The following is a 25,159-nucleotide window of genomic DNA, read 5'->3' as shown; positions in this document are numbered from 1 at the left end:
ATTTGTCCTTCACAGCTCTGAATCATCACCCTCATTCCAGCCACTCAGATGAAAAAAGACAGTGATGTGAGGAAACTAATGACTCCTTCATGAGCTGGAACCTCAAGCAACTGGGAAGCAATTGGCAGCATGTGGGAACGTCCTCTCTGCCACCACTTGTAGCCAACCAACTTCTACCTCTCAGCCCTCAGTGGGAGTGATGGACAGGAGGAAGGGGAAGACCCATCACCTCAGAACATACTTCCTTGGTTTTCACTTATGCTTTTTCATTGGACGGATGAGAGAAATGGTTTTAAACTCTCTAGAAGGCTATGAGACACCCCCACCCAGAAAAGAGAAATGGGAACCTATTTGGAGGCTTTTTAGAGCTTTGGGCTTTCTACCCTACCACTAAGCGTGAGAGTGGATCATGGTCTGTTTCTTGCTATTTTAAGCTCCCAAATCTGGGGTTTACTGTTGGGCACATGGAGTACTGGGTAGCCAAGTGACAAGCGGGTGTCAACAACCCTAGAACATACACCGTTCTGGTTTCTTATCACCAAATAAGTTCATTCTTGGGCTCCTACAGTGCTTTGTCCTTTAGGTCCATATTTACATTCACCACCAGTGTTGAAAAACTTCAGATACAGGCCTGCAAATAACAGGCTTAGGAATGAACCTGGATACTGGAGATATAGAAAACAAGATCAATAAAGCCAATAGCATATGGTTTAGTGTCCCAGAACTTTTAAAAAAGAGGAAAAAGCTCAACACTTTTAAAGGTGAATTTCTTTCATTTTATTTGACACCTAAAGGTAAAGCACTTTAATTACCTGAATCTTTACATTAACTTTAAATTTATATTTTATGAGCTATTCTGACATCTGCTCTGTTTAATAATCTGTAACATCAAGAAAACATTTTAAAGTGTCTTTCACAATTAAACCTATCCACAACCTTGTATAAATCAAAATTTTGCTACCATATCAAAATGTTACACTGGGGCTGTATAACACTACCCACATCCTCATTACATGCAACACTAATTACTACCAGCAGATTCAGAATTTTCTGCACATTACAGGCTTTTAGAGGAGCTATAAAAAATTTCAGGCACCATTAATTTAAATTTGTATTGAAATTTCCTTTTGACAGATGGCCAAAAATTACTTATTATTTAGAGTACCAGAGCTGCCTGTTTGCACATTAGAAGAGGAAAGGGAAAAATTAAAAGCAAGAAGGAAATTTATGTCACGTTCATTACCTGTTAAATGTTAAGGAGCATTATCCTGCATGAATAAATTATTCCATACAAGCCTGACTCCAGCTGCAGGCAACTGGCATGCTCTGGCTGATACAAACCATCTCAAGTCACACAGCAGACAATCATAAAAAGCCCCTCTTAACCAGGAACCACTTACAGGATGAGAACAATGGATGGAACAAGCAACTAACTGCTCTCTGAGCATCACAGAACACAGTTCAGAAAATTAGCAAACTATTTCACCTTGCAAAGCCATAGGCCAGCCCAGAACGGTACTCGATGACTTCAAATTTGGGAAGGATACCCTCCTCCCCCAATCTATTTGTGGCTACCATTCCATAACAAATCAAGAAAAATCATCCACCTCTATTTCCTTTATGTTTTCCCACTTGCTTCTAGCCATTTAGAAACTCACTCCCAGACTCATACTGAATGAGTATAGATGGTTTCAAAATACACCCTACTCTAGTGTGAGAGAGTATCAAATGTAATTGACACAAAAGTGTGCACTGGAGTGTAAATATTTTCACAGTTTTCTGTGAGTGGGGCAGGAGGGAAGGCTTTTGTTTAGTTCACTGGCCTGCCTAAAGGTATGTATCCTATATAATAAAAGGGTAATATGCAAATTGACCCTAACAGCAGAACGACTGGGAATAACTGGTCATTATGACACACACTGACCACCAGGAGGCAGACGCTCAATGCAGGAGCTGCCCCCTGGTGGTCAGTGTGCACTCACAGGGGGAGCTCTGCTCAGCCACAAGCCAGGCTGACAGCTGCCAGTACAGCGGTGGTGGTGGGAGCCTCTCCCGCCTCCTCAGCAACGCTAAGGATGTCCAACTGCAGCTAGGCCTGCTCCCCACTGGCAAGTGGACATCCCCCAAGGGCTCCCGGACTGCCAGAGGGATGTCTGACTGCCAGCTTAGGCCCAATTCCCCAGGGAGTGGGCCTAAGCAAGCAGGTGGTCATTCCCCGAGAGGCCCAGACTGCGAGAGGGCACCGGCCAGGCTGAAGGGCTCCCCCAAGCGCACAAATTTTTGTGCACCAGGCCTCTAGTTTATCATAAAAAGGCAGGCACTGTTTATATTATGGCTTCAGAATAACTAGACAGGCTTTCCAATGGCTGCTATCAGCTAATCCTGGTCAGTGCATATACTTACTACAGCCTAAGCACACAAGGGTGGAACACTTACTATAGTCTAAGAATGCTTTTAAATCTAGGTATTGATATGTATATTATATAACAAAATACTACTGTAAATGCATTAATTAAATAATTCAGTGTGTGTTCTAATTGTAAATGTTGACATTTCTATGGGTAGGCAGATGCCCTTTCAAATTACAAAGATTCTCAAAGGGTAAAAGACATTAATTTTTATTTTCCATTATTTAAGGCCTTTGGCAAAAACCCTACTTCCCTTTGATTGAGTAAGGACAGAAATAAAGAGGCATTCCAAGTGATAGCAGAGGTGACTCTAAGGGAAGATTTTAGTCTTCATACAGAACTTCACTGCCTGTGCTCCAAAACATTCAACTGTGAAATACAAGCAAAGTAACTGACAGCATCTGTACTTTGACCACCGCTTGAGAACTGTCCTGTCCTTCCTAATTTACACAGAACACAATGGCATACACAATACAATTATACATAATCAGTACCATATTTACATTGTGCCTGGCTCAAAAGTGATCAAGCAATTTTCATCCCATTTTGCGCATTTCCTGCCATGGTAGCCTGTTTTTCTTATGTGCTTACTATATAAAATCAGGGATCCTTAGCATATCCCATTCTGGTATTACACAAGCATATCCAACGCATTAGACCCTCGATATTTTTCCGTTCCTGAAAACTTGACAGAGAAGGCAAGTAAGACAGATGCAAAACTTAAGGAGAATAACTTGCTATACCGGAAACCAAGATGTTATTGAATTAAAAAAACAAACACACACAAAAAACTAGAGGCCCAGTACACGAAATTTGTGCAAGGGGGTTGCCTTGCAGCCATGGCTTCATCCGGAAGGTCTTTCGGCTGTCTGGTCTAATCAGCATATTAGGCTTTTATTATTATAGATTATCTCTGGTGAAGAAAAATTTTAAACAAATGTTTTGATAAGGAGTTTTGTAGGATGAAATTATTTCCCAAACTATGAGACTAATGCGTATTTCCTTATAAACTAATTTATTTACTTCATTTCCTTATTATTTATCTTATATCCAAAATCTGAAGAAAAACAGTTTTTCCATTTGTTTGTTTTTCACATGTCAAGACATAAAAAATGAGCAATGTAAGTCAGATCTCATAATTCAATCTTGGTATACAAATCTAATTCTGATAGAGAAATGGAACTAATATTTTCAAAAATTTTAACCACACAACTGAAAGTAATCCAAAAATGCAGCTAACCACTATTTGGTAAGGCCCACCAAATCATTCTCTAAATTTTGAATCCATTACTCACTATACTCAGATCACTCTGAGCCCCTTACAACCATTCCTTTGCCTGTGAATTTGAGTCCTACCTTGATGGAGTCTCTGTCTACAGGCAAAACAGCAACAACACATGTAGATCAAGTGGTGGGAAGAAGAAAAAAGGAAAAGAACTAGTTAGTTTACATAAAAGCATACATTTATCAAACCTGAACACTGCTAAATCATAAATGACAGAGATGTCAACTTTGCGGTAAAGTTAATTATTAATAACACTCAACCAGATTCACAAAAGCCAATCTACCTTTAACACAATTTCGGAAACTAAAGCTGGATATTCCTATTCATATTCTTATCAACTTTCCCGCTTATAAAAGTGTTTATAATAATGCCTTAACTCAGAACCATAACAGTAAGATAACCGGACAACAAATATTGCAGTGCTTCTAACATCAGAGATGAGAAATTTATTTCATGTGATAAATATCATTTACCTAGGATTATAATTCATGGTAATGACACTGCAACAAGAGTAGGTAAAAGGTTTTAATTATGAGCCACACCCTTCCAACCAATGAACCATCCTGGTGCTAAAAGTAAATTCCCACAAAGGAAGGCTAGGAGAGACCTTTTCATTTGCTTTTCTGCCATTAACTAAAAAAAAAATTATTAGTAAGCACCATACAAACATACAGTCACATCAAAAGGTCTCTGCACCATCAGCTCCTTTAGTGCAGAGAGGAAACCAACCTAAAGGAGCAGAACTGGCCTTTAAATCAATTATGCTGCACAAACAATTGTGTTTTTATAGAAAGAAAGGAGTTAATTTCATGCTTGTAATCAGACTGGATGAGAAAGGTAGTTAAACCAACAGATTCACTAATTTGGGCTGTATTTCCTCAATTACTCAGACTACTAAAATTGTTTTCATACCTGTGAGATTTTTACTGTACTACATAGGCTGATCTGATTCATAAATAATAATTGATTCTGTCAAACAATAAAGTGAGCCTTTATCAGCAAGTCTTTCCCCAAAATAGATTTGGTGAAAATTAGCTATTAATGACACTCACTATTTCAAACACAGAGCACTGTGGAATTTCATTATTGATTTAGACTCAGGGAACCTAGGAGACAGTAGCAAGGGATCAAAGGTAATAACTAGGAAACAGAAGCCCTTGCCTAGGAGGAGTGCCATTAACTCTTGCCAACCACTAGGGTATCTTTTAGCCAAAGACTGCTTCCAATAATTAATTTACCTTCCAGCAGAAATCCTTTGTTCAGTCTATGGTAAAATTCAATCCAGAGAGAAACAGAATAAACAATGGCATGAGCAGCAGGTAGGTAATGTCAGGCTCACCTCTTTGGTGATCATTGTCATGGTGCTTCTTCTCATCTTTAATTGGAAGGTGGGACTGGCCTCCCAGGGCACTGGAGAGGGCCAGAAGGCCGGCACTGCTACCAATGGGTGGAATGGCAGGAGGCGGTAGCCCTGAAGGGTGTGGGGTCAGAGGCACAGGCAGACCATGTCCATGTGATAAATGCTGGGCCTGGAGTTGTTGCTGCTGTGAGAAATGAGACCAAGATATTGAACTTGTTCCCTAAATCTGCACCTGCTCCCACCCAAATAAAAGGAGAGAAGACATACGATAAGATCATTGAAAACTCAGCACCCATGAAGGAAAGATTTAACCTTTATATATATTCAAAAGAGGAGGGAGGAAGATGTTTAATGGAGAAATGTTGTCTTTTGACTTAGATCTGAGGATTTTGCAATGCACTGTAAATAACTTAATTTTTAAATAGTGAAATTATCTAAGTAACTTTTAATAGCTGAAATTCAGCTTCCTTTAATAAAGCATCTGTATTTTGTTCTCCAAAACATAAGGCCGCACCATCATGCATTTCTAATCAAAACATATACGTGACTAACTGTTAAAGCAGTTATGTTGAACAAAAAAGCTGAAAACTGAGAAAATTAGTGTTAAACAGTTCTCCCAGAATCACTGCACAGCATGCAGTGCGAGTTAATTTGAAAGAGAAAACCTGAATTAACAACCCAGAGAAGGAAACTGGTTGCAGCCACCGTTTTAAGCCCCTTTAAGTGTCCTCAGCGGTACTTGAGCAAATTACTAAAGAAAATCTAATGTAGCAAGGCTTGGGTCCTCCTGTAGGCTTGCTCAATAATGCTGAAATAATTGGGCACTCTGTGCACGTTTAGTGATGCTCGAATGAAAAGCTGGAGCCTGCCCTTGTACGCTTCCCCGGCAGCCGCCTCTGTGTTGTGACAGGTTTATCTGAGTGGGACTGTGAGGCATGCACCAGTAACTGTGCTGACAAGAGTTTAAAGTCATTTTTACCAGCACACTGGCAACACACGGAGAAAGCCCTCGAGAGGCTGGAATGGGAGTGCTTGACCTCAGCAGAGGCCGCATCTAGATTGAGGCCGCATCAAGCTTGGCTGTGGGCAGGCCTTGCTGCCTCTTCTAGTGGAAAGGGGGAGGGGAGAGATGACGGGAGGATGTTGAGTTAATACGTCCCTCAACAGAAATCCCTTCAACTTGAGACCCTGCTTAACAATGTTCTATGAGAACAAGTGCTGAGAAATTCTCTAACTTCTGTAGTGATTACACTTTAACTAATGCATTTAAATAAATGACCTGTCAGGGCCATCCGATGATAGCCCAATAGTCTTTTCTAGAATTTTCTAAGCAGAATTTCAAAAAATAGCTCATTAAAAATATGTAAGGTGGCAAATTCTGCCTCCCTTCACTGGTAAGAAGGATCCTGAAATGTGTTTATTTTCAAATAAAGTACTTCAAAGAAAAAAATAAGAATTTTTTCTGCTCCCCAAATTACTTCTATTTCCTTCCTCTTCCCCTCTATTTGGCTTCCTGTGTCCGACTATAAAAGTGAAAGCATAGCACTAATTACTAGCTCTTTTCTCCAATTGACCTGCACCTATATTCTGGCTTCGTGCACTTAAAATACTGTAGTTAGGCACTAACACTTCTAAGGCAAGCTGACATACATAAGATGGAAAAATCAGTGCCATGATCCAAATACTCCACCCAACCATGCCCACACCCAAGTCCCGCCAAAGCAGTAACTAGCTGTCTAGTTCAAAATAATGTATTTCTTCATTTGTGTGGCCAAAATCATGTTCGTAATTCTTTATGTATTGTTATTTAGTTGTGACCAGAAAGTATGAGCACACAATCACATTTTCTAATTGTGTTGAAAATAATGCCTATGAAGAAAACAAGGCCTTCAGGTAAATATATGGCAAATTTATTTCAAGACCTTGTTCAAGCGAAATTGCCAGAAAATTGCTCCAATTCTCTTTCTCCTCTAAATCCCCTAATATTTTACTTTGTGTGTACGGGCTGATCACATAGCTACTTTCTATCTCAGACCAGAGTGCAACTGGCAAGCATTTATTAAGAGCCAGCATATATGTCTCTCTGATCATCTTTCCTAGACTCTAAAGCTCTGTGAGAACATACGTCTGACACAAACCCTAGATGACTAAAGAGCACCAAGACACTCATATGATATCTGAGCTATTTAAAAAGATACGTGTATTTCTTTAGACATCAAAAAACAAACAAACCTGCAGCCAAAAGCAACACCTTCAGAGATGCAGGTGTTTCACTTTTATTCTTTTCTTATATTGAGAAAAGTAAGCACCAACATTCCCATTTTTCCATCTGACCAGGAACTTTTCAAAGGCAGAAACTATAACCCTACTCTGTCAGTTGCACATGCTATTCATAGTGAAGACTTCCTGGGATCCTCACTTGTGCTCTATTCTACCTCCAAAGAGCTCTAACACTCCCTTACCCTCTTCTGCCCTATGCCTTAGAGGAGGAGGCCCCCCTTTCCCGCCAAGGCTGACCCTCACCAGCACAAGGGGATCATCTTTCCCCCTCCTTATCTCATTGCTCCATCAGTTCTTCTCTCTCCCCCATCTTCATTGTTCTGCCACTGATTGTGCTCTACTGCTTGCAAGCTTAATACCAGGGTCCCTAACATTTTGCTTAAGATGAACTGCCTATCTAATGCCAAAAGAATTTGAGGTAGCATTTTTTTTTCAGGAGGGAAAAAACTATATTTTAATGACATTTTGTGTCCTCCATTGCCCCTAACAGTGCCTTACACATTAATTGGCACATAAATATTTTTAAATTTAATTAAAATAACCTTCTTTTGCCCTCTTCAGCTTCTGCCACCACCAGGGCAGCTCTGCAACTCTCTGACTGCGCCCCTTACATTTCCTTCTGGGCTTTTCCTTCTCCTGCTCACTAAAGGGGAAGAGTCCTAAATCTTTAGCTCCTCTTCCATGCTTCAGGATCTCTGGTCTAGTTTCTTGCCAAACAGTTCCACTTGGCAGTCCAGCATTTTCTGAAAATGAAAATGTTTAACACAAATTCCCAAAGTAACTTCCACTGGGTCAAGATATCTATCAGTCACCATCAATTCATTTTTCCTCTGTGCTCCTCTACTCATAAACACCGACTCCTGTCCATTCTCAAATAACCTTTTATTTCTACTGCCACCACACTAGTCAGACCCTTATCACCCCATACTTTGATTACCACAAGTCTCCATTAGCTCATTTCCATTCCAACCCTGCATTTCATGGGCAATTTCTTTTTCAAAATTCATGTCATCTTTCCTCTCTTAGAACAACCTCTCTATTACTTATCTGAATTAAGCTGCACTCACTGATCTCAGCTCAGCTTATGTTTCATCTGTTCTGCAAAGGCTTTTCCAAACACCCCAAGTGTCTTACAGGGCTCCTGGTACCATTCACTGATACAATCTGTCTTTTAAAGGCACAGTTATCCATCTTTTTATGAACAAGAAGACCTGGCTTGCCAGTAAGATTGCAAGACTCTGGAATGAAGAGACCAGTATCAGGCCTCTTTGCACCCCTGGCACCTAGAGCACCACTATTTAGTCATATGAATATGTATTTAAAGGGCTTGATGAATTAAATTTCTACTAAATATGAAGAGAGTTCCTATATACCTTTTACCCAGCATCTACTAATGTTATCATCTTATATAAACATAGATTTTTATCAAAACTAAAAAATTAACGTAAGTACATTACTATTAATCAGACTATAAACTTTCTTCAGAGTTCCCCAGTTTTCCCGCTAATGTCATGATCCAGGATGTTACACTGCATTTAGAGAGGTTCTGATTTTTCCCTTGTTATCATTCCAAAATAATAAAGCCATTTTCAAGATTTTATGAATGGCAATATCCACATTATAGTCAAATTGCTTAGCAGAATACTCCTTGAGCTTAGGTGAGAAATAAATTGAGAGTTGGCTACCATAAACCTATTTTACAAATCATCCATTATACATTAAAAATATCAAATAAACAAAAGCACACTCAGTAGAGAGTCCTATAGAAAAGAGCAATTTTTATCATATAAAATTATAAGATTAAATAAGTCACCAAAGGCATATGACAAAAATTAAGAGAAATATACTGAAATACTATAGTAGGTTTTAAAATGTTTACATCAGTAAAACAGACCACTTTCTGTATTCAGTGGTCGTTTTTAAGCTTCTTTGTAAGTTTTCCCCTTAGAAACTACCTTAGCAGTAGAGTGGCAGATGTACTTATAATTGATAATGACTCCCAATTAGTCAGTACAACCAATGTATTAGAGGCAATCTATATGTATAAAAGGCTAATATGCAAAGTGTCCCCTCGGGAATTTGACCAGGAGACTGGGAGTTCGATCACTTGCTATAACATGCGCTGACAAACCAGGGGGCGGCGCAGAACAAAAGTAGGCCCTGGCTGGCAGCTGGACAGCCCTGATTGCTGCATGAGACCCTACTGGTGCACAAATTTCATGCACCCGGCCTCTAGTCTTTAAGTAAAAACACTAATGTCACCAACAGCTAACACGAATTTCACCCTTTCCTCTATCCTATCAGTTAGGGGCAATCGGGCTGGCAGGGGAGCAGTTAGGCGTTGATCAGGCTGGCAGGCAGAAGCGGTTAGGGGCAATCAGGCAGGCAGGTGAGCGGCTGGGAGCCAGCAGTCCTGGACTGTGAGACTAAAAGAGTAATATGCAAAATGACCATCACTCCAACACACAAGATGGCCACCCCCATGTGGACACAAGATGGCCGGCATGGGAGGGCAGTTGGGGTGATCAGGCCTGCAGAGGAAGGCAGTTGGGGTGATCAGGTTGGCAGGGGAGGGAAGATGGGGGAGACCAGGCTGGCAAAGGAGGGCAGTTGGGGGCGATCAGGCCAGCAAGGCAGCAATTAGGCATCGATCAGGCTGGCAGGGGAGTGGTTAGGGGGTGATCAGGTTGGCAGGCAGAAGCAGTTAGGGGCAATCAGGCAGGCAGGCAGGCGAGTGGTTGGGAGCCAGCAATCCTGAATTGTGAGAAGGATGTCCGACTGCCTGGTGGGATCGGGCCTAAATGGGCAGTCAAACATCCCTCAAGGGGTCCCAGATTGGAGAGGGTGCGGGCTGGGCTGAGGGACACCCCACCCCACACACACGTGCACGAATTTCGTGTGCCGGGCCTCTAGTCTATAATAATAATCTATAATAATAAAAATGTAATATGCTTATTAGACCAGATGTCCTTCTGGACAAAGCCAGGGCTGCGAGGAAAGCCCAGGTCCCGGGTGCCTGCCAGCGGCTGGAGGGAAGCTGGTGCAGGCAGCCGGGGCAAGGAAGGCCTACTGTTGCACAAATTTCATGCATCAGGCCTCCAGTTTTAAATAAATGGCTTTAACTTGTCAAATTTAAAACAAAACAAAACACAAGAATCTAATATATTTTAAAAATCTCTATCAAGTCTTCTCAACAACAGAGAGCAACTCAAAGCAGACTCCCAGGAAACAGAGTCAGATCTCTGTGGATGTTGTTCAAGGAACTGAGAAGAGCGTCACCTCAGGGACTGTCCTACAACACAGGAAAAGCTTGCTCATTTTTCCCTAGAGTTTTCCCCCTGTCCTCTGATCTCTGCCTCTGCCCCATCAGTGTTAATTATGGAGCAATTAACCTGCAAAGGTTTACTACTTTACCCTCTAGTCACACTCACACTAAGAAATACAGATGAAGGAAAGGAAAAGGATAAGAGCACTGATTTGTTACTAAAATAATTTAAGATAAATCCTCACTCACGATAATTATAATTTTGCAGTTTAAAAAGTTTGACTTCAGAAGAAAAAAAATCAAAACGATCAAGCCAAAGAATCAAAGAGGAGGGCACAGACCAATTAAATATTTAACAGCGAACAAAACAGGAGTATTCATTGGCAAAACTTGAGACAATATAAGCATCATAACTGTAATATATTATAACACCTTTTTAACAAGTTTCCAGGACTGAACTGCTTTAGCAAATTAATCAAACTGAAGAAGGGGGTTGTTGGCAGCACAGATGACAACCTGGACTTGCAACTGTCATCTGAAGTGGGGTGGGGAACTCTGTCATAGGGCTAAGCCCTGAACTTTTGGTGTCTAATACTATCGCCAAATAGCATCAGAATTGAGGTGAATTATAGGGTACCCAGATAGTGTCAGAGAATAGCTTGGTTGTGTGGGAAAACCACCCCCACATTGGAATTGGGTGCAGGATTTTACAGTCCAACACCTGCCCATGTGAGGCCCAAGATAAAGTTATGGGAGATCTATCATCATCGAGAATGGAGCACAAGTCCCTACCATCCAGTCCAGTGGTGTACTGGCTACACCATCAGGACCTTGCCTAACTAGCAAAGTCTTACTGTAAGAGGTAAGCAATCATTTATTCATAAGAATCAATAGAGACAGACACTCTGGGAAATGAGTTGAACTGCAACCTGAAGGATGAGAATGAGAGCACCTTGCAGAGAGCTGGGAGAAGAGAATCAGAGATGAGAGAAAAGCAGTTGCAAAGGCCCAGAATAGGAAAGGCTCTGTAGCAACCAAGGAAGAAAAAGGAAGTCTGGTGGGAACCCAACGAGCAAGAGAAATGCGGTACAATGCAAATATAACGGAAATCAGATCATGGTTTCAGACTCACGTAAGAATACTGAGACCTTTAGGCTGTGGTGAGTTTTTTTTTGTTTTAAGTTAGACTTTTAGTGTGTAGTTACTGGTATAAACTGGATCATAATCATGTGCTGGCTATGTGTCGCAAATATCTTCTCTCAGTTACTGGCTTGTCTTTTTCTTTTCTTTAGGATATCTTTTGATAAACAGATGTCTTTAATTTTAACTGAGCAATATTAGCAATCTTTTTCTTATAGTTTAAGTTTCCTGTGACCCAGTAAGAAATCCTTTTCTACCCCAAGATAAAAAAGTTTTTTTTTCTTTTTCTGAAAAGGTTTTGCACATGAGACAAGTAGATCCAATTTCACTTTTAGCACAAAAATATCTATCCCCCTGGTACTATTTACTACTGTCCATCTTTCCCCACACGGAGATGGTCCTTCTGACATTCGAATGGGCCTGTTTGGAGTACTTTATTTCACTGGCCGACATAAAGACTAGGAAGTCTTCAGCTGTGAGGAGGGCTGAACAGAGCCTCTCGGATGCTTTACCTTCCATAGTAGGAGGTAGGATCTGTTCAGCCTGCAAGAAAATACACCCGCAAGCCTGCCTCAACACCTAACTTTGCTCAGAAGCTATTCTGAGGTTATTAGCTGAAAGAAACCCAAAAGTAACCTCTGAGCTTTCAATCCCAGTAGACAGCAGCGTAAGCTGTCTTTCTCCCCTCAACAGTTTCTTCTCCCAGATATTACTGTGTCTACAAATTGCTTTGGGTCAACCCAGAAACACTCTGGGGAAATAACTAAATAAGCATACAACATGACTGCCACTTTGCTTTGGGACCATAGTGGCACTGCCCTTATTGGTCACAGAAGACCGTGTTGGCCAAGATAAGCTATCCCCTTTTTTATGAATCTACCAAAGGGGAAAATGTATGAGAACCACAAAGAGCAGACTAGCTGTGGAGTAAAACCGGTTCAAGAAATGTGCCATTTCTAGTTTTTCTACAAAGTCTAGGGTGGAGGGAAAGGGGTTTGCTCTAAATTCTTGATAATTATTAGGTCAACATTGTTATTTAAGTTTGTAGTATTACTACATCCCAAGAATTAGCTGTTATTCACAAGTAGGACAAAATTTTCTCAAGATGGAGAAATAGAGGCAGAGGAAAAGTACAGTATATCATATGGCAATGAAATAATTTCAAAAATATGCTGGCAATGCCTATGGTTCTAAACCAATGATCCTTGATTGGCCTCTGATGTGAGCCTTTTATTGTCCTCCCCTACCAGTCATCTCCCTCCCTCCCTCACTGCTCCCTCATTCACCTGGTAACTGCTACCCCATTCTAACTCCCCCCGTCCGTTCATAACTTTATATAAACACTAGTGGCCTGGTACACGAAATTTGTGCATGGGGGGGGGAGGGGGGCGGTGTTCCCTCAGCCCAGCCTGCACCCTCTCCAATCTGGGACCCCTCAGGAGATGTCCGACTGCCGGTTTAGGCTCGATCCCACAGGTATCGGGCCTAAACCGGCAGTCAGACATCCCTCTCGCAATCCAGGACTACTGACTCCTAACAGCTCACCTGCCTGCCTGCCTGATCGCCCCTAACCACTCCACCCGCCAGCCTGATCACCCCCAACTGCTCTCCCCTCCTGGCTTAATCGCCCCTAACTGCCTCTGTCTTGGCCCCGCCACCATGGCTTTGTCCAGAAAATCTCCCGGTCTAATTAGCATATTATCCTTTTTTAGTATAGATGACTTATCCATCTATGTATTGTATGTATCCTTCCCAAGAAACCAGAAACACCAAAGAGGCAGGGGCCAGTTCTGAGTTGTCATTGAGTCCCAGAACTTTTAAGCAGTGATTTTCATCCTTTTTCATCTCATGGCACACATATATTACTAAAATTCTGTAGCACATCAAAAACTATACTTTTTACCAATCTGATAAAAAAAAATAAGTATCACTTTTGATTCATTCACACTGGATGGCTGTTGTCATTTTTTTTTTATTTGACTAAAGGGAAAATAGGTAGGGCTTGACTAAGTAGTCAAGTATTGCACTGTTTTTAAATTCATGCAGTACACCAGTTAAAAATCGCTGCTTTAAAGGATGACTCCACGAATAGGAAACAAACAACCAGAAACAAGTAAACTGAAGGAATATTTGCTTGCATGTTTTTTCTTCTGATATGACTACATGAGCTGCTAGCTCCAATTATTTCTTCTTAATCTAAGCATAATCCCATGCAGTCATTATTATTCATTGTTAGTTAAAGCTTAAAAGTTTAATTTGGCTAACTTATTTTTCATAATACCTCTGACAGTATAAACAAAACATAGCTTTGTTGTTGTTGTTGTTGTTGTTGTGTGTGTGTGTGTGTGTGTGTGTGTGTGTTTTAACCTGTCAACAGTTCAAGAAACTCCCCAACTCCTGGGCAATATTTACAAACAAATTCAGTGTGTGTGTGTGTGTGTGTGTGTGTGTGTGTGTGTGTGTGTGTTTTAACCTGTCAACAGTTCAAGAAACTCCCCAACTCCTGGGCAATATTTACAAACAAATTCAGTGTAAACTCAGGATTTCCAGGCTTCTGAACCATCGTCCAGTATTATCTCCTTATAATGCTATAGACAACTGTTTTCTGTCTACATGTACTCCACCAAATATTTTATTATTTCACATCTAGATATTGTATAGTTCTAGTCCTGTAAAGCACAGGTTCAAACCTTTTTTTGATGTCATGGGAACCTTTATGATTCTAAGACCAAAATTTATTCCCCAGAAAATGTGCACCACTACCACCCCCACTCTCCCCCACAGACACTCAATTCTGCAAAGATTTCAGGGATTTAATGGACAGCCTAACACCCAAGCATGAAATCTGAGAGGATCCATGGACCTAGGTTTAAAACGCCTGCCTTGCAGTGGTGTTTATGAAGACTCTTGATTCTTACATATGAGAGTGACTACACACAGGAAGAAACCTAGTATCATATGAGTCAAGGGTATCCAAGTGTACTATGGAACTAATATAATTCAGACAATTTATGCTAACCAATTAGTATGTGCATCAGGCACACCCAATTTCCATTTCCCTTGTTGAGCTCTGAACACTAAACACTGGGCAATCCTATTAGTGGATAGGGATGAAGAAACTACTGATCTTAGTGTAAAAGAAAAAAGAACAGGAGTTGAGGGAACAAAAAAAAAGACAAGTGTTAGTGCGTGAGCGCTGAAGTCTAAGTTTAGATTCCAGTTCTGCCACTTTGACCCTGTGTGGCCTTCAGAAAACTACTTACCCCCCCTTCAGAGCCTGGGTCTCATTATTTGTAAAGCTGGGACGGGACAATAATCGTACCGCCTTCCACATGGGTTGATGTGAAGATTAAACAAAATAACACATGCAAATGCTTAGCACAGTACAGTACCTGACAAAAAGCAAGTACTCAATAAATATTTTCTATTTTTAGTTACCCATTTGGGGGGAAAAAATATAAGCCTGAGGATATGCCAAATCTAGAGAAATAACTGACAGGAAGGCCCCTAAGCTAAAAGAACAAAGGACTCCATAGTCATCAAAACAAATATGTTTACAAAACCATACAATGTCAGAAAACTAAATAGCACTTTAGAAACTATTAGCTCCATCCTTGAATTCTGCAGGCGAGAAAATGAAATCCCTAAGATCATACTGTAAGTGACACCCAGGATAGTGTATTTCCTACTAGCCCATGTTTTCTTTCAATCTTGGTTCAAAATTGCAGAGGGAAAAATCCAAATGTGAAAATAGTTCAAAATAGAATATTTGTTCCTTTAATAAATACTTACTGGACATATCTTCATTAAATATTATAAACACAGTACTGCATGTGTATTGAACAAATACTGAGTATACACTGTACAAATATTTAATGAAATTAATGAGCTACATATTGTTCTAGGCACCATGGCTATAAAAGTGAACAAGATCTCACTTGCTAGTGAAGGGAAAGTGACACACACATCAATAAATGGTTAAGTGCCATATGGAAAATAAAACATGTTAATGGGACAGAGAGTGAACTGGGTGAAGGAGCTACTAAAGTCTGCCAGCCAAGGAAGTCCTTTCTCAGGAAGTTACATCTGAGCTGGGACTTTAAGGATGACATGAGAAAGACCATGTCAAGACACAGAGGATGAGTTTCTAGAGGTGGAAGAGCTTATGCACACACCCTCAGTCAAGAGGATGCCTGGGGTGACCCAGGGACAGAAGAAAAAGGCCAATGTGGCTGAAAGGCAGTCAAGTGAAGAGAGAGAGTGGTGTGTGAAGTCAGGGAGGCAGGTGAAGGGTAGGTTCACACAGTCTTGAAGGCCATGGTAAGAAACTTAAGCTTCATTCTAAGAAAAATGGGCAGCCATCAGCGAAAGGTTTTAAGCAGGGGAGCAACTAGATCTAATTTATATTTCAGAAAAAGATTACTCAGGTTGCTGTGTGCAGAATAAAGTGCAGAAAACAAACGAACAAACAAGCCTCATAAGGAGGAAGCTACTAGAGACTAGAAGAGGGTGTACCTGGGGCCAGGAGGAGATGGAAGATGTACTCACACTTGAGGGAACAGTTTGGGGTCAGAAGAGATACCATTTTTGACATAAGAGAAAGTTTTTCTATTGAGATTGGATTCTTTCCCATATGTCAGTCTCTAGGATACCAACAGTAAGAACCTGAGATCTGAGGGGTACTGGAAAGACGAAAAAAACTGTAAAGTACTAAATAAGCACAAAATGTATGGAAAATATCAATAATGAATGCTACAGAATGAAAGACACATATCGTTGGCAAAAGAACACTCATTTTAACATAAGAGAATACAGTCCAGAAATGGACCCACATATATTGTCAATAGATTTTCAACAATGGTACAAAGGAAATTCAATAGAGAAAAGACAGTATATTTAAAAAATGATGCTGAACAACTGAACCAGATGTCCATCTGGAAAACGGAAGGAAGGACAGGAGAGAAACAGAGAGAGGAAGAGGAAGAAAGAAAGGAGAAAGAGAGGAATTAAGGAAGAAACTCAACCTACATCTCAAACCATAAACAAAAATTACCTGAAACTGTATCATGGGCCTAAACATAAATTTTCTAGAAGAAAATCAGGGAGAAAATCTTTGTGGTCTTGAATGAGGAAAAGATTACTGATAGATAATACCAAAAGTAACACTAATAAAGAAAAAAAAATACATAAACAAGAGTTCATCAATGTTACTTCTGCTCTTCAAAAGATACCATTAAAAAAATAAAAGACAACTACAGATTGTAAAAAAAGATATTTGCAAAATATATAAATGAATTATATCCAGAATATTGAAAAGCTCTCAAAACTTAATAAAAATAACTGACAAGGGAAAAATGAGGTAAAGATACTTATCAAAGAAGATAGCAAATAAACACCCCCCCCCCCCACCCTGAAAAAAAAAGACATTCAAGGTCATTAGCTGTTGTGGAAGTGCATAAAAACACAAGTTCCACCAATCAAAAATTGGGCAACAGACCTAAATAGACACTTTTCAAAAGAGGACATACAGAAGGCCAAGAGAAATATGAAAACACTAGAGGCCCAGTGCATCTATTCCTGCACCAATGGAGTCCCTTGGCCTGACCTGCAGGGATCCAGCTGAAACCAGTAGTCGGACATCCCCTGAGGGGTTCTGGAGTGTGACAGGGCACTCTGCAAAGTTGTTGCTCGGCAGCCCTGCGTTGAGCATCTGCCCCCTGATGGTCAGTGCGCATCATAGCTACCGGCGAGTAGGCTGGTCAACTGGTCCCTTAGACTTATATATCTACTAGAGGCCCGGTGCATGTGCATTGGGGGGGAGGGGGTGTCCCTCAGCCCAGCCTGCACCCTCTCTAATCTGGGACCCCTCCCTCGGTTGGATCAGGCCTAAAGAGGCAGTCGGACATCCCTCTCACAATCCAGGACTGCTGGCTCCCAGCCACTCACCTGCCTGATTGCCTCTAACCACTCCCCTGCCAGCCTGATAGATGCCTAACTGCTCCCCTGCTGGCCCGACTGCCCCCAAATGTCCTCCCCTGCAGGCCTGGTCCCTCCCAACTGCCCTCCCCTGCAGGCCCGGTCCCTCCCAACTGCCCTCCCTCCCCTACAGGCCCGGTCCCTCCCAACTACCCTCCCCTGCAGGCCCGGTCCCTCACAACTGTCCTCCTCTGCCAGCCCGGTCATCCCTAACTGCCCTCCCCTGCAGGCCATCTTTGACCACATGGGGGCGGCCATCTTGTGTGTTGGAGTAATGGTCAATTTGCATATTACTCTTTTATTAGATAGGATTATTAGATAGGATAGATGCTCAAAGTCACTAATCATCTGAGAGATGCAAATCAAAATGACAATGAGGTCCCATCTCACACCTCTCAGAATGGCTATCATCAACAAATCAACAAACGACAAGTGTTGGTGAGGATGCGGAGAAAAAGGAACCCTCGTGCACTGCTGGTGGGATTGCAGACTGGTGCAGCCACTGTGGAGAACAGTATGGAGTTTCCTCAAAAAATTAAAAATGGAACTCCCATTTGACCCAATGATCGCACTTCTAGGAATATATCCCAAGAAATCAGAAACACCAATCAGAAAGGATATATGCACCCCTATGTTCATAGCAGCACAATTCACCACAGCTAAGATTTGGAAACAGCCTAAGTGCCCATCAGCAGATGAGTGGATTAAAAAACTGTGGTACATCTAAACAATGGAATACTATGCTGCTATAAAAAAGAAGGAACTCTTACCATTTGCAACAGCATGGATGGAACTGGAGAGCATTATGCTAAGTGAAGTAAGCCGATCGGAGAAAGATAAATATCACATGATCTCACTCATTTGTGGAGTATAATGAACAATATAAACTGAAGAACAAAAATAGATCCAGAGACATAGAAGCATCGAACGGACTATCCAAACTATGAGGGGAGGCGGGGGGTGGCGGGGTAAGACATCAACCAAAGGACTTGTATGCATGCATATAAGCATAACCAATGGATACAGACAGTAGGGGGGTGAGTGGGCATGTGCTGGGGGGGGAGTGGGAAAAAATAAACAACAACAACAACAAAAAAACACAGGTTCCACTATTGATTTATTAGAAATGGCTAAAAACCTACAATTCCAAGTGCTGATAAGGATGTGGAGCAAAACTCTCTCCCACATCTTAGTGAGACTACAAACACTGTGGTCACTTTGAAAAACAGTATGTCAGTTACTTAGAAAGTTAAATACAGACTTACCATATAACTCAGCAATCCCACCTCTAGGTAATGACCCAAAAGAAAGGAAAACATATTCATTTACGAAAACCTGTATATCAGTGGTCCTCAAACTTTTTAAACAGGGGGCCAGTTCACTGTCCCTCAGACATTCCATACATGCTCATTGCGGGCCCGGGACGAGTCAGCTGCTAAGCAGGACAGGCAGCGGTGGCAAAAACACCCAGCGGGCCGGATAAATGTTTTCGGCGGGCCACATGTGGCCCGTGGGCCGTAGTTTGAGGACCTCTGCCTGTATATGAATATTTATTGGAGCTTTATTCACAATCACCAAAAAGTGGAGATAAATCCAACTGTCCTTCAAGGAGTGAATGGCTAGATAAAGTGTTATATCTGCACAATGCAATATATTATTCAGCTATAAAAAGGAACTCACTACTGATATAAACAAGCAAATCATGCATTGTGTTTAATGCAAGATGAAAACTCAAAAGGCTACATACATGGTATATAATTCCATATATATGATAGCCTCAAAAAGGCCTACTTTGGGCCCTAGTTGGTGTGGCTCAGTTGATTGGAGTGTCGTCCTGTGCACCGAAAGGTGCAAATTTTATTCCTAGTCAAGATACATGCCCAGGTTTCAGGTTTCATCCCAGGCACTGCAGGAAGCAACCAATCAATGTTTCTCTTGCACATTGATGTTTCTCTCTTGTCCTTCCTCTCCCTAAAAAATCAATAAAAATATTTTAAAAGGCCTCTTCTGGATTGGACAAGGTCTAGGATAGGGAAAAGAACTGACTACAAAGAACAAAGGAATTTGAAGGAGTAGGGCAGAGCAGAAGAGAGATATTCTAGTCAAGCATGTCAAACTCACGGCTGGCAGGCTGCATGCCCACCAGCCGCGAGTTTGACATGCTTGTTCTAGATCTTGATAGTGGTGGTAGATGACTGTATTCGGTTGTCAAGTTTCACAGAACTGTATGCTAGAAGGGGTAAATTTTACTTTACGCAAATTATACGTTGATAAATCTGACTTTAAAAAAGAATACAGAATATATAAGCAATGAATGTGTACTGCTAGATTCCTAATTCCACATATCCACAAGTATAAAGAAATATACAAATTTGTAAATGTATACAATCTCATTTTTATTATTGTTTTTTTAATTGTCTGTTTCCCTTTACTCTGCTATCCTTGGAAACTAAAGTTTTATTGAAATTAAAGTGTGTTAATTAAAAGTTGATTAGGTATAGTAAAATGTAAAACCTGGAATCTTACAACTACCAAAACTTTAGTAAGATGATTTAAACGTAATTTGAAGATCATTTCAGAATACATTTCAGAAAACATTGAAAAATATCATTCTAAGTGAAAATAAAATGTGCCCCTTTAATAGGACTTGGTAAAGGTACTTAAATATTTGCTGAATGAATGAGTGGATGTAATGATTAATCACTCTTACTATTCTCCTAAAAGATTCTACCCTTTTTGCAAAGATGCTTAGAACACTCAAAATCACAAATGCATTTTTTGGGCAAAAGAATTCCCAGACTGATTTCCCAGAGATTTCCAATCCTGCTTAAAACTTAGCTTAAGCTATTAACCTTTAAGTGGCCTATTTGGAATGAGCCTACCTCATCCCTCCCTCCCAACTCTCAGGGACACAAGGCAGGCTGGGTCCACAGGGAAAAGGTCTGACTAAATGGAAGTTGGTGATGTTGCTTGTAGGAACACTACTGGGAAGCAGTCAGTAAGAAAATTAGAAAAGATGTAGCAAAATGGAAAGAATAAAAACCTAAGCAATAAAAAAAAAGGATAACAATGTACAAGCTTGCAAACTGCTATGAGTGTAACCTGCTTCTCTGTAACATTTCCATCAGGATCCCTGGGCCCCTACACAGGCCTGGAGTGAATGAAATGCAGATTCACAGACCTGGGAAACTGCTTTCTAGAGTGGAAGCCCAGTGTCCACAAGCCTTAAACAATGTAAGATACACCCACCCAGACACACTCAGCATCTCTTGTAACACGGTGTGCTGAACTCTACCCTGACCTGTGGAAATACATTAGGAGGGAGGAGGGAAAGAAGGGCTCCTTTCCGGAACAAAAAAACAGCAGCACTTTGTGGTAGCAACAATTAAAAAACAACAAAATCTGAGACTAGGTTCTAGAAATTTCTTTTAGAGAAACTTTACAATAGAAATTAATGGAGTACAGAACATAAGGACAAATTAGAAATCCTGTCCTTTACCTAGATTTTTTGGGAGTTCTGAAATGGAGGCAGAGCTAAAAAATGATTTAAATAATGAGTCTTTGTTATGAGAAGAGAAATTATTGCCTCTTAGAGCATCACTGAATTATAGCACAAAGATTAGATTATGACTACATCACTGATGGACAGTACATGAACCAGTTAAAAACAAGGGTGAAGTGCAGACCTACAACATAAAACTGCTTTGGCTTATGTGCAATCACAGCTTCATCATACTCCGTGAGAGTGGTGAGCAAAGCCTTACAATTTCAGAAAACCTCTCTTTGGCCCCCAACCCCCACCCCAGCAAGCTGTGTACATGAAGTAGCCAGTGGCCAGAATATTTTATATAAAGCCTTTAAGCTCCATGCACATTGTTCAGTGAAGACAGTAACAAAGCTAGAACAATCTCTGATAAAATGCAAATCTAGGTTATAACTCAGTTTTAAGTTTATCCTATATAATATACATTTAGAAAATAGCAGTAGTAATCAGTTGGGAGAAGAACAAGAAAGGGAAGCTCACCTAATAGGTTTATTGAAAAGTATTTATTTTAAAAATAATGTAAAAGATGAGCTGTTCACAAATCATGCTTCTAGCCCGTGAGATGAGCTACCTACACCAGAAAACCCCCTTACAGAGCCTGAGGCCTGAGTCCAGTCCCCAGTGTCTCAGTTCCTAGAGCAGCGGTTCTCAACCTGTAGGTCGCAACCCCTTTGGGGGTCGAACGACCCTTTCACAGGGTCGCCTAAGACCATCGGAAAACACATGTATAATTACATATTGTTTTAGTGATTAATCACTATGCTTTAATTATGTTCAATTTGTAACAATGAAAATACATCCTGCATATCAGATATTTATATTACGATTCATAACAGTAGCAAAATTACAGTTATGAAGTAGCAACGAAAATAATTTTATGGTTGGGGGTCACCACAACATGAGGAACTGTATTAAAGGGTCGCGGCATTAGGAAGGTTGAGAATCACTGTCCTAGAGGGAAGCAGAGGAGGAACAGGGCTTGGCTGCAGGTAATTTTGAGAGCTGACCCCAGAGCAGGAGTAGGGGCCTCGGGAAAATTAATCAGAGGAGGGAAACACAAAACAAGGATGTATTCTTGATCACTACACCAAGAGTTGATCACTACCATGGGCAACTTAAGCTCCACCCCACTGGGACCCTTTGTGGAGGAATGTAGAAAGCACTTCAAAATGTCCACCCACGGGGCAGGAGGGGCACATTCCACTGCCTATTTGCCTGTGGATCCGGGATCTACCCCACAGGGTAGTGACTCTCCCACCTTTCAGAGCTGCATATGCATAAATGAAGAGTGGAGTCCCACAGAGGCCCCAGGACAAGCCCTGTAGCTGGGCAGAGCTGTCCAGCCAGGCCACAGGTAAAGGCAATCAATGGCTGGAGAGACAGGGGTTATGAGTGGGCCCAGGAAGAACAACATCTGTGTCCCAGAAAGATAACAGCACAACTACTGCAAAACGAACAATACCTCTGGAAAGCCCTTTATTATCAAACACAGAAGAGATGAAAGCAGGGCTCTTGGATACTTAATACATTTTTGCTTTTGTTTAAAAGCAGTTACACTTTTTTCCCCCCCAAATTTTGTGTTACTGAAGTCTGTGTTGTAAGGGAGGGGAAAACACACTCGTTTTTATATATGCCCACATATTTATATCTTTTAATGTTTTTTGCCTTAATGCTAATCATTTTTTAAAGAGACTACAAGGGAAATTACCACAATGGTACATCTAAATGCCTCTGAAACTTAAAATGGCAGTTTTGAAATCTACCTTAGAAAAAGAGTGGCATATATTTGAAAACTGTCATACTGCAAAACCTTCTGCCAAAATGCCAATCTGGAATGTATACATATATAATTTAAGGGCAAATCATATGACAAGGACAATAAAACAAAATGCTAAGAGGAAGAAAAAAACCCCAAAGGTGTTGTCTTTCTTTTTTTAAAAACATAACTCTAACACATAGGGTAGTAAAGGCAAAGTCATTTAAATCATTTCCTTAGTAATACAAGTAATATTTAAATAGATTTAATAGTGCTGCTCCAAACCAATGAATTATGGGTTTAAAACCTATTAAAATGTAATGTTTTTTTCCTGAGCTGAGAGGAGAGAGATTTAAATCCACTGAATTTTAATATTTCAGCTTGAGCTGCAGGAGGTAGAGAAAGTCCAAATGAACTATTCCATCAGCACCATTCAAGCATGAACATTTTAATCAGTTTTACTTCCTTGGAGTTCTCTAACACAGTTTACGCTGTCATTCTGAAAGCACTTAACACAGAGAGTGTGAAAAACCACCAAGGCTTGTTATTGCCTTCACAATTGATGGCAAATAATTTTGCAGACTTCCTATCATTAAAATGTCACTGCTAAAAATTGAGGTTCAGCATTTCTTGTGCTAAACTGCATTTTCCTACAACACCATAGCATACCTGTTCTTGAAGGATTTTTTAAGAGGTGTGCTTTTTTAAAAAATGCATTATTTCTATCATGTTTTTTCTCCAAAGAGTTGGGTTTAAAAAGTGGGGGGAATCCACAGGAACCTCATTTCCTATTTTTACAAGCCAAACATTTTCTTTTCCAATGTTTATCCCTAATAAAACTTTTGTTTCTTTATGGTAGTTTCTTTGGTGAAATTTTATGAGGTTCCTATGTCAGCCTCCTTTATTAAGCATAACCACATTCACACAGCATGTGCTGATTATATAGTGTAATGGATTTAAAAAGCATTTTAAGATAGTCAGATGACTCAATTTAATAATATAGGAAATGAAAACATCATTTCTAATTAGATCATATTACTGATTTAAAACTACAATTTGTGTGTTGTTCCAACAGTGTGATCTCGCAGAGATTCTAATTTAAAAACACAGTGGCTAGTAGAACACATGACAAGATCAAGCTAAATGCATAACACTCCCTTAGCCCATTTCGAGGGAACTCCAGGAAGCTTCAAGGAAACAAGAGCTACAACAAATTCAAAACAAAACACAAAATGTTAATTGTAGAAAACACAGGAATTTTCCTGTTTTTTTTTCTTATAAATAAAAGACAAATGATATTTAACTTATTTCAATCTATCAACAGTTTGAAACTGAACATGACCTGTGAAAGAAATCATTATAACTGTGTTTCATTCCATTAAGCACAACTAGCTCATTGTCAGGAGAACAAGCAGCCTCTGCAGGTTCCGGGCTCACTTCAGCATTCTGCATTTAAACGGCATGGATCACTGGTTTGGCTCATTTACCAATGAAGGTGGAATAATATTGCAGAGTTAAAAAGGTGCTTCATCAGATTTCATTAAATCTGGGAACATTTGCACTTGTCTGGATGGTGTGCATACATATAAAAAAAGATACACATATAGCGATAAATAAATGAAGGTCTGCAGGCGCTTAGATGGGTCTTTGCTTCTCAGGAGAAAAATTTTCATCCCCTCAGTGCATAAAATCATTGCAGACTACAGTCTAAGACTCAAGTAACAATCTAAAATTGACCCCTCATCACTTTTGCTTGCAGGTCAAATCACCATCACCTCACAACTCAGCCATGCCCAAGGGCAACAGCAGGTGCATTTAAAATTCCACAATGTTACAACTCAGAAACTACTGGACACAAGGCACTATCCGGGATGAAACAAAGACCAAGGAGACAGAACAGCAGCAGCAGAAATGCATCATGTGAGTTTATTTTCAAGCTCTTTCCTTCTCCCTAAAACTATGAGGTTTGTTTTTCTATTTCTGCAACCTATTTTTCAGAAGTCAGACTATGTGATTTAGACTTCATTTTCTGCTCAGATACAAATAATCTGGAATTGCCACCAGATCCACCAGCTATATATATGCTACTTTTGACAGCATGCAGATCTACTGAGTTAGTTCTTCAAATAAGTTTTGAGGTCACAA

The 25,159-nt window shown here is 40.4% G+C and overlaps 1 protein-coding gene across 15 annotated transcripts in view; it reads right to left on the bottom strand.

The window, feature by feature from the left end:
* The window catches only part of TLE4 (TLE family member 4, transcriptional corepressor), a 146,977-nt gene that overhangs the window by 64,657 nt on the left and 57,161 nt on the right, over window positions 1-25,159 (bottom strand). For 7 of the 15 annotated variants that reach the window (XM_059656994.1, XM_059656982.1, XM_059656990.1 and 4 more), the window contains 2 exons: window positions 5,033-5,234; window positions 3,765-3,781 (listed from right to left, as the gene is read on the bottom strand). The exons of 2 other annotated variants lie outside the window; for them this stretch is intronic. In XM_059656994.1, coding sequence (XP_059512977.1) covers window positions 3,765-3,781; window positions 5,033-5,234 — 219 coding nt within the window. Of the gene's footprint in view, window positions 1-3,764; window positions 3,782-5,032; window positions 5,238-25,159 lie in introns of all 15 variants that reach the window. 6 more of the 15 variants (XM_059656992.1, XM_059656985.1, XM_059656981.1 and 3 more) reach the window with 1 other exon arrangement.

Source organism: Myotis daubentonii, chromosome 11 (assembly GCF_963259705.1).
Source record: "Myotis daubentonii chromosome 11, mMyoDau2.1, whole genome shotgun sequence".
NCBI lineage: Eukaryota > Metazoa > Chordata > Mammalia > Chiroptera > Vespertilionidae > Myotis > Myotis daubentonii.
This window is presented reverse-complemented; position numbering and strand designations above follow the sequence as displayed.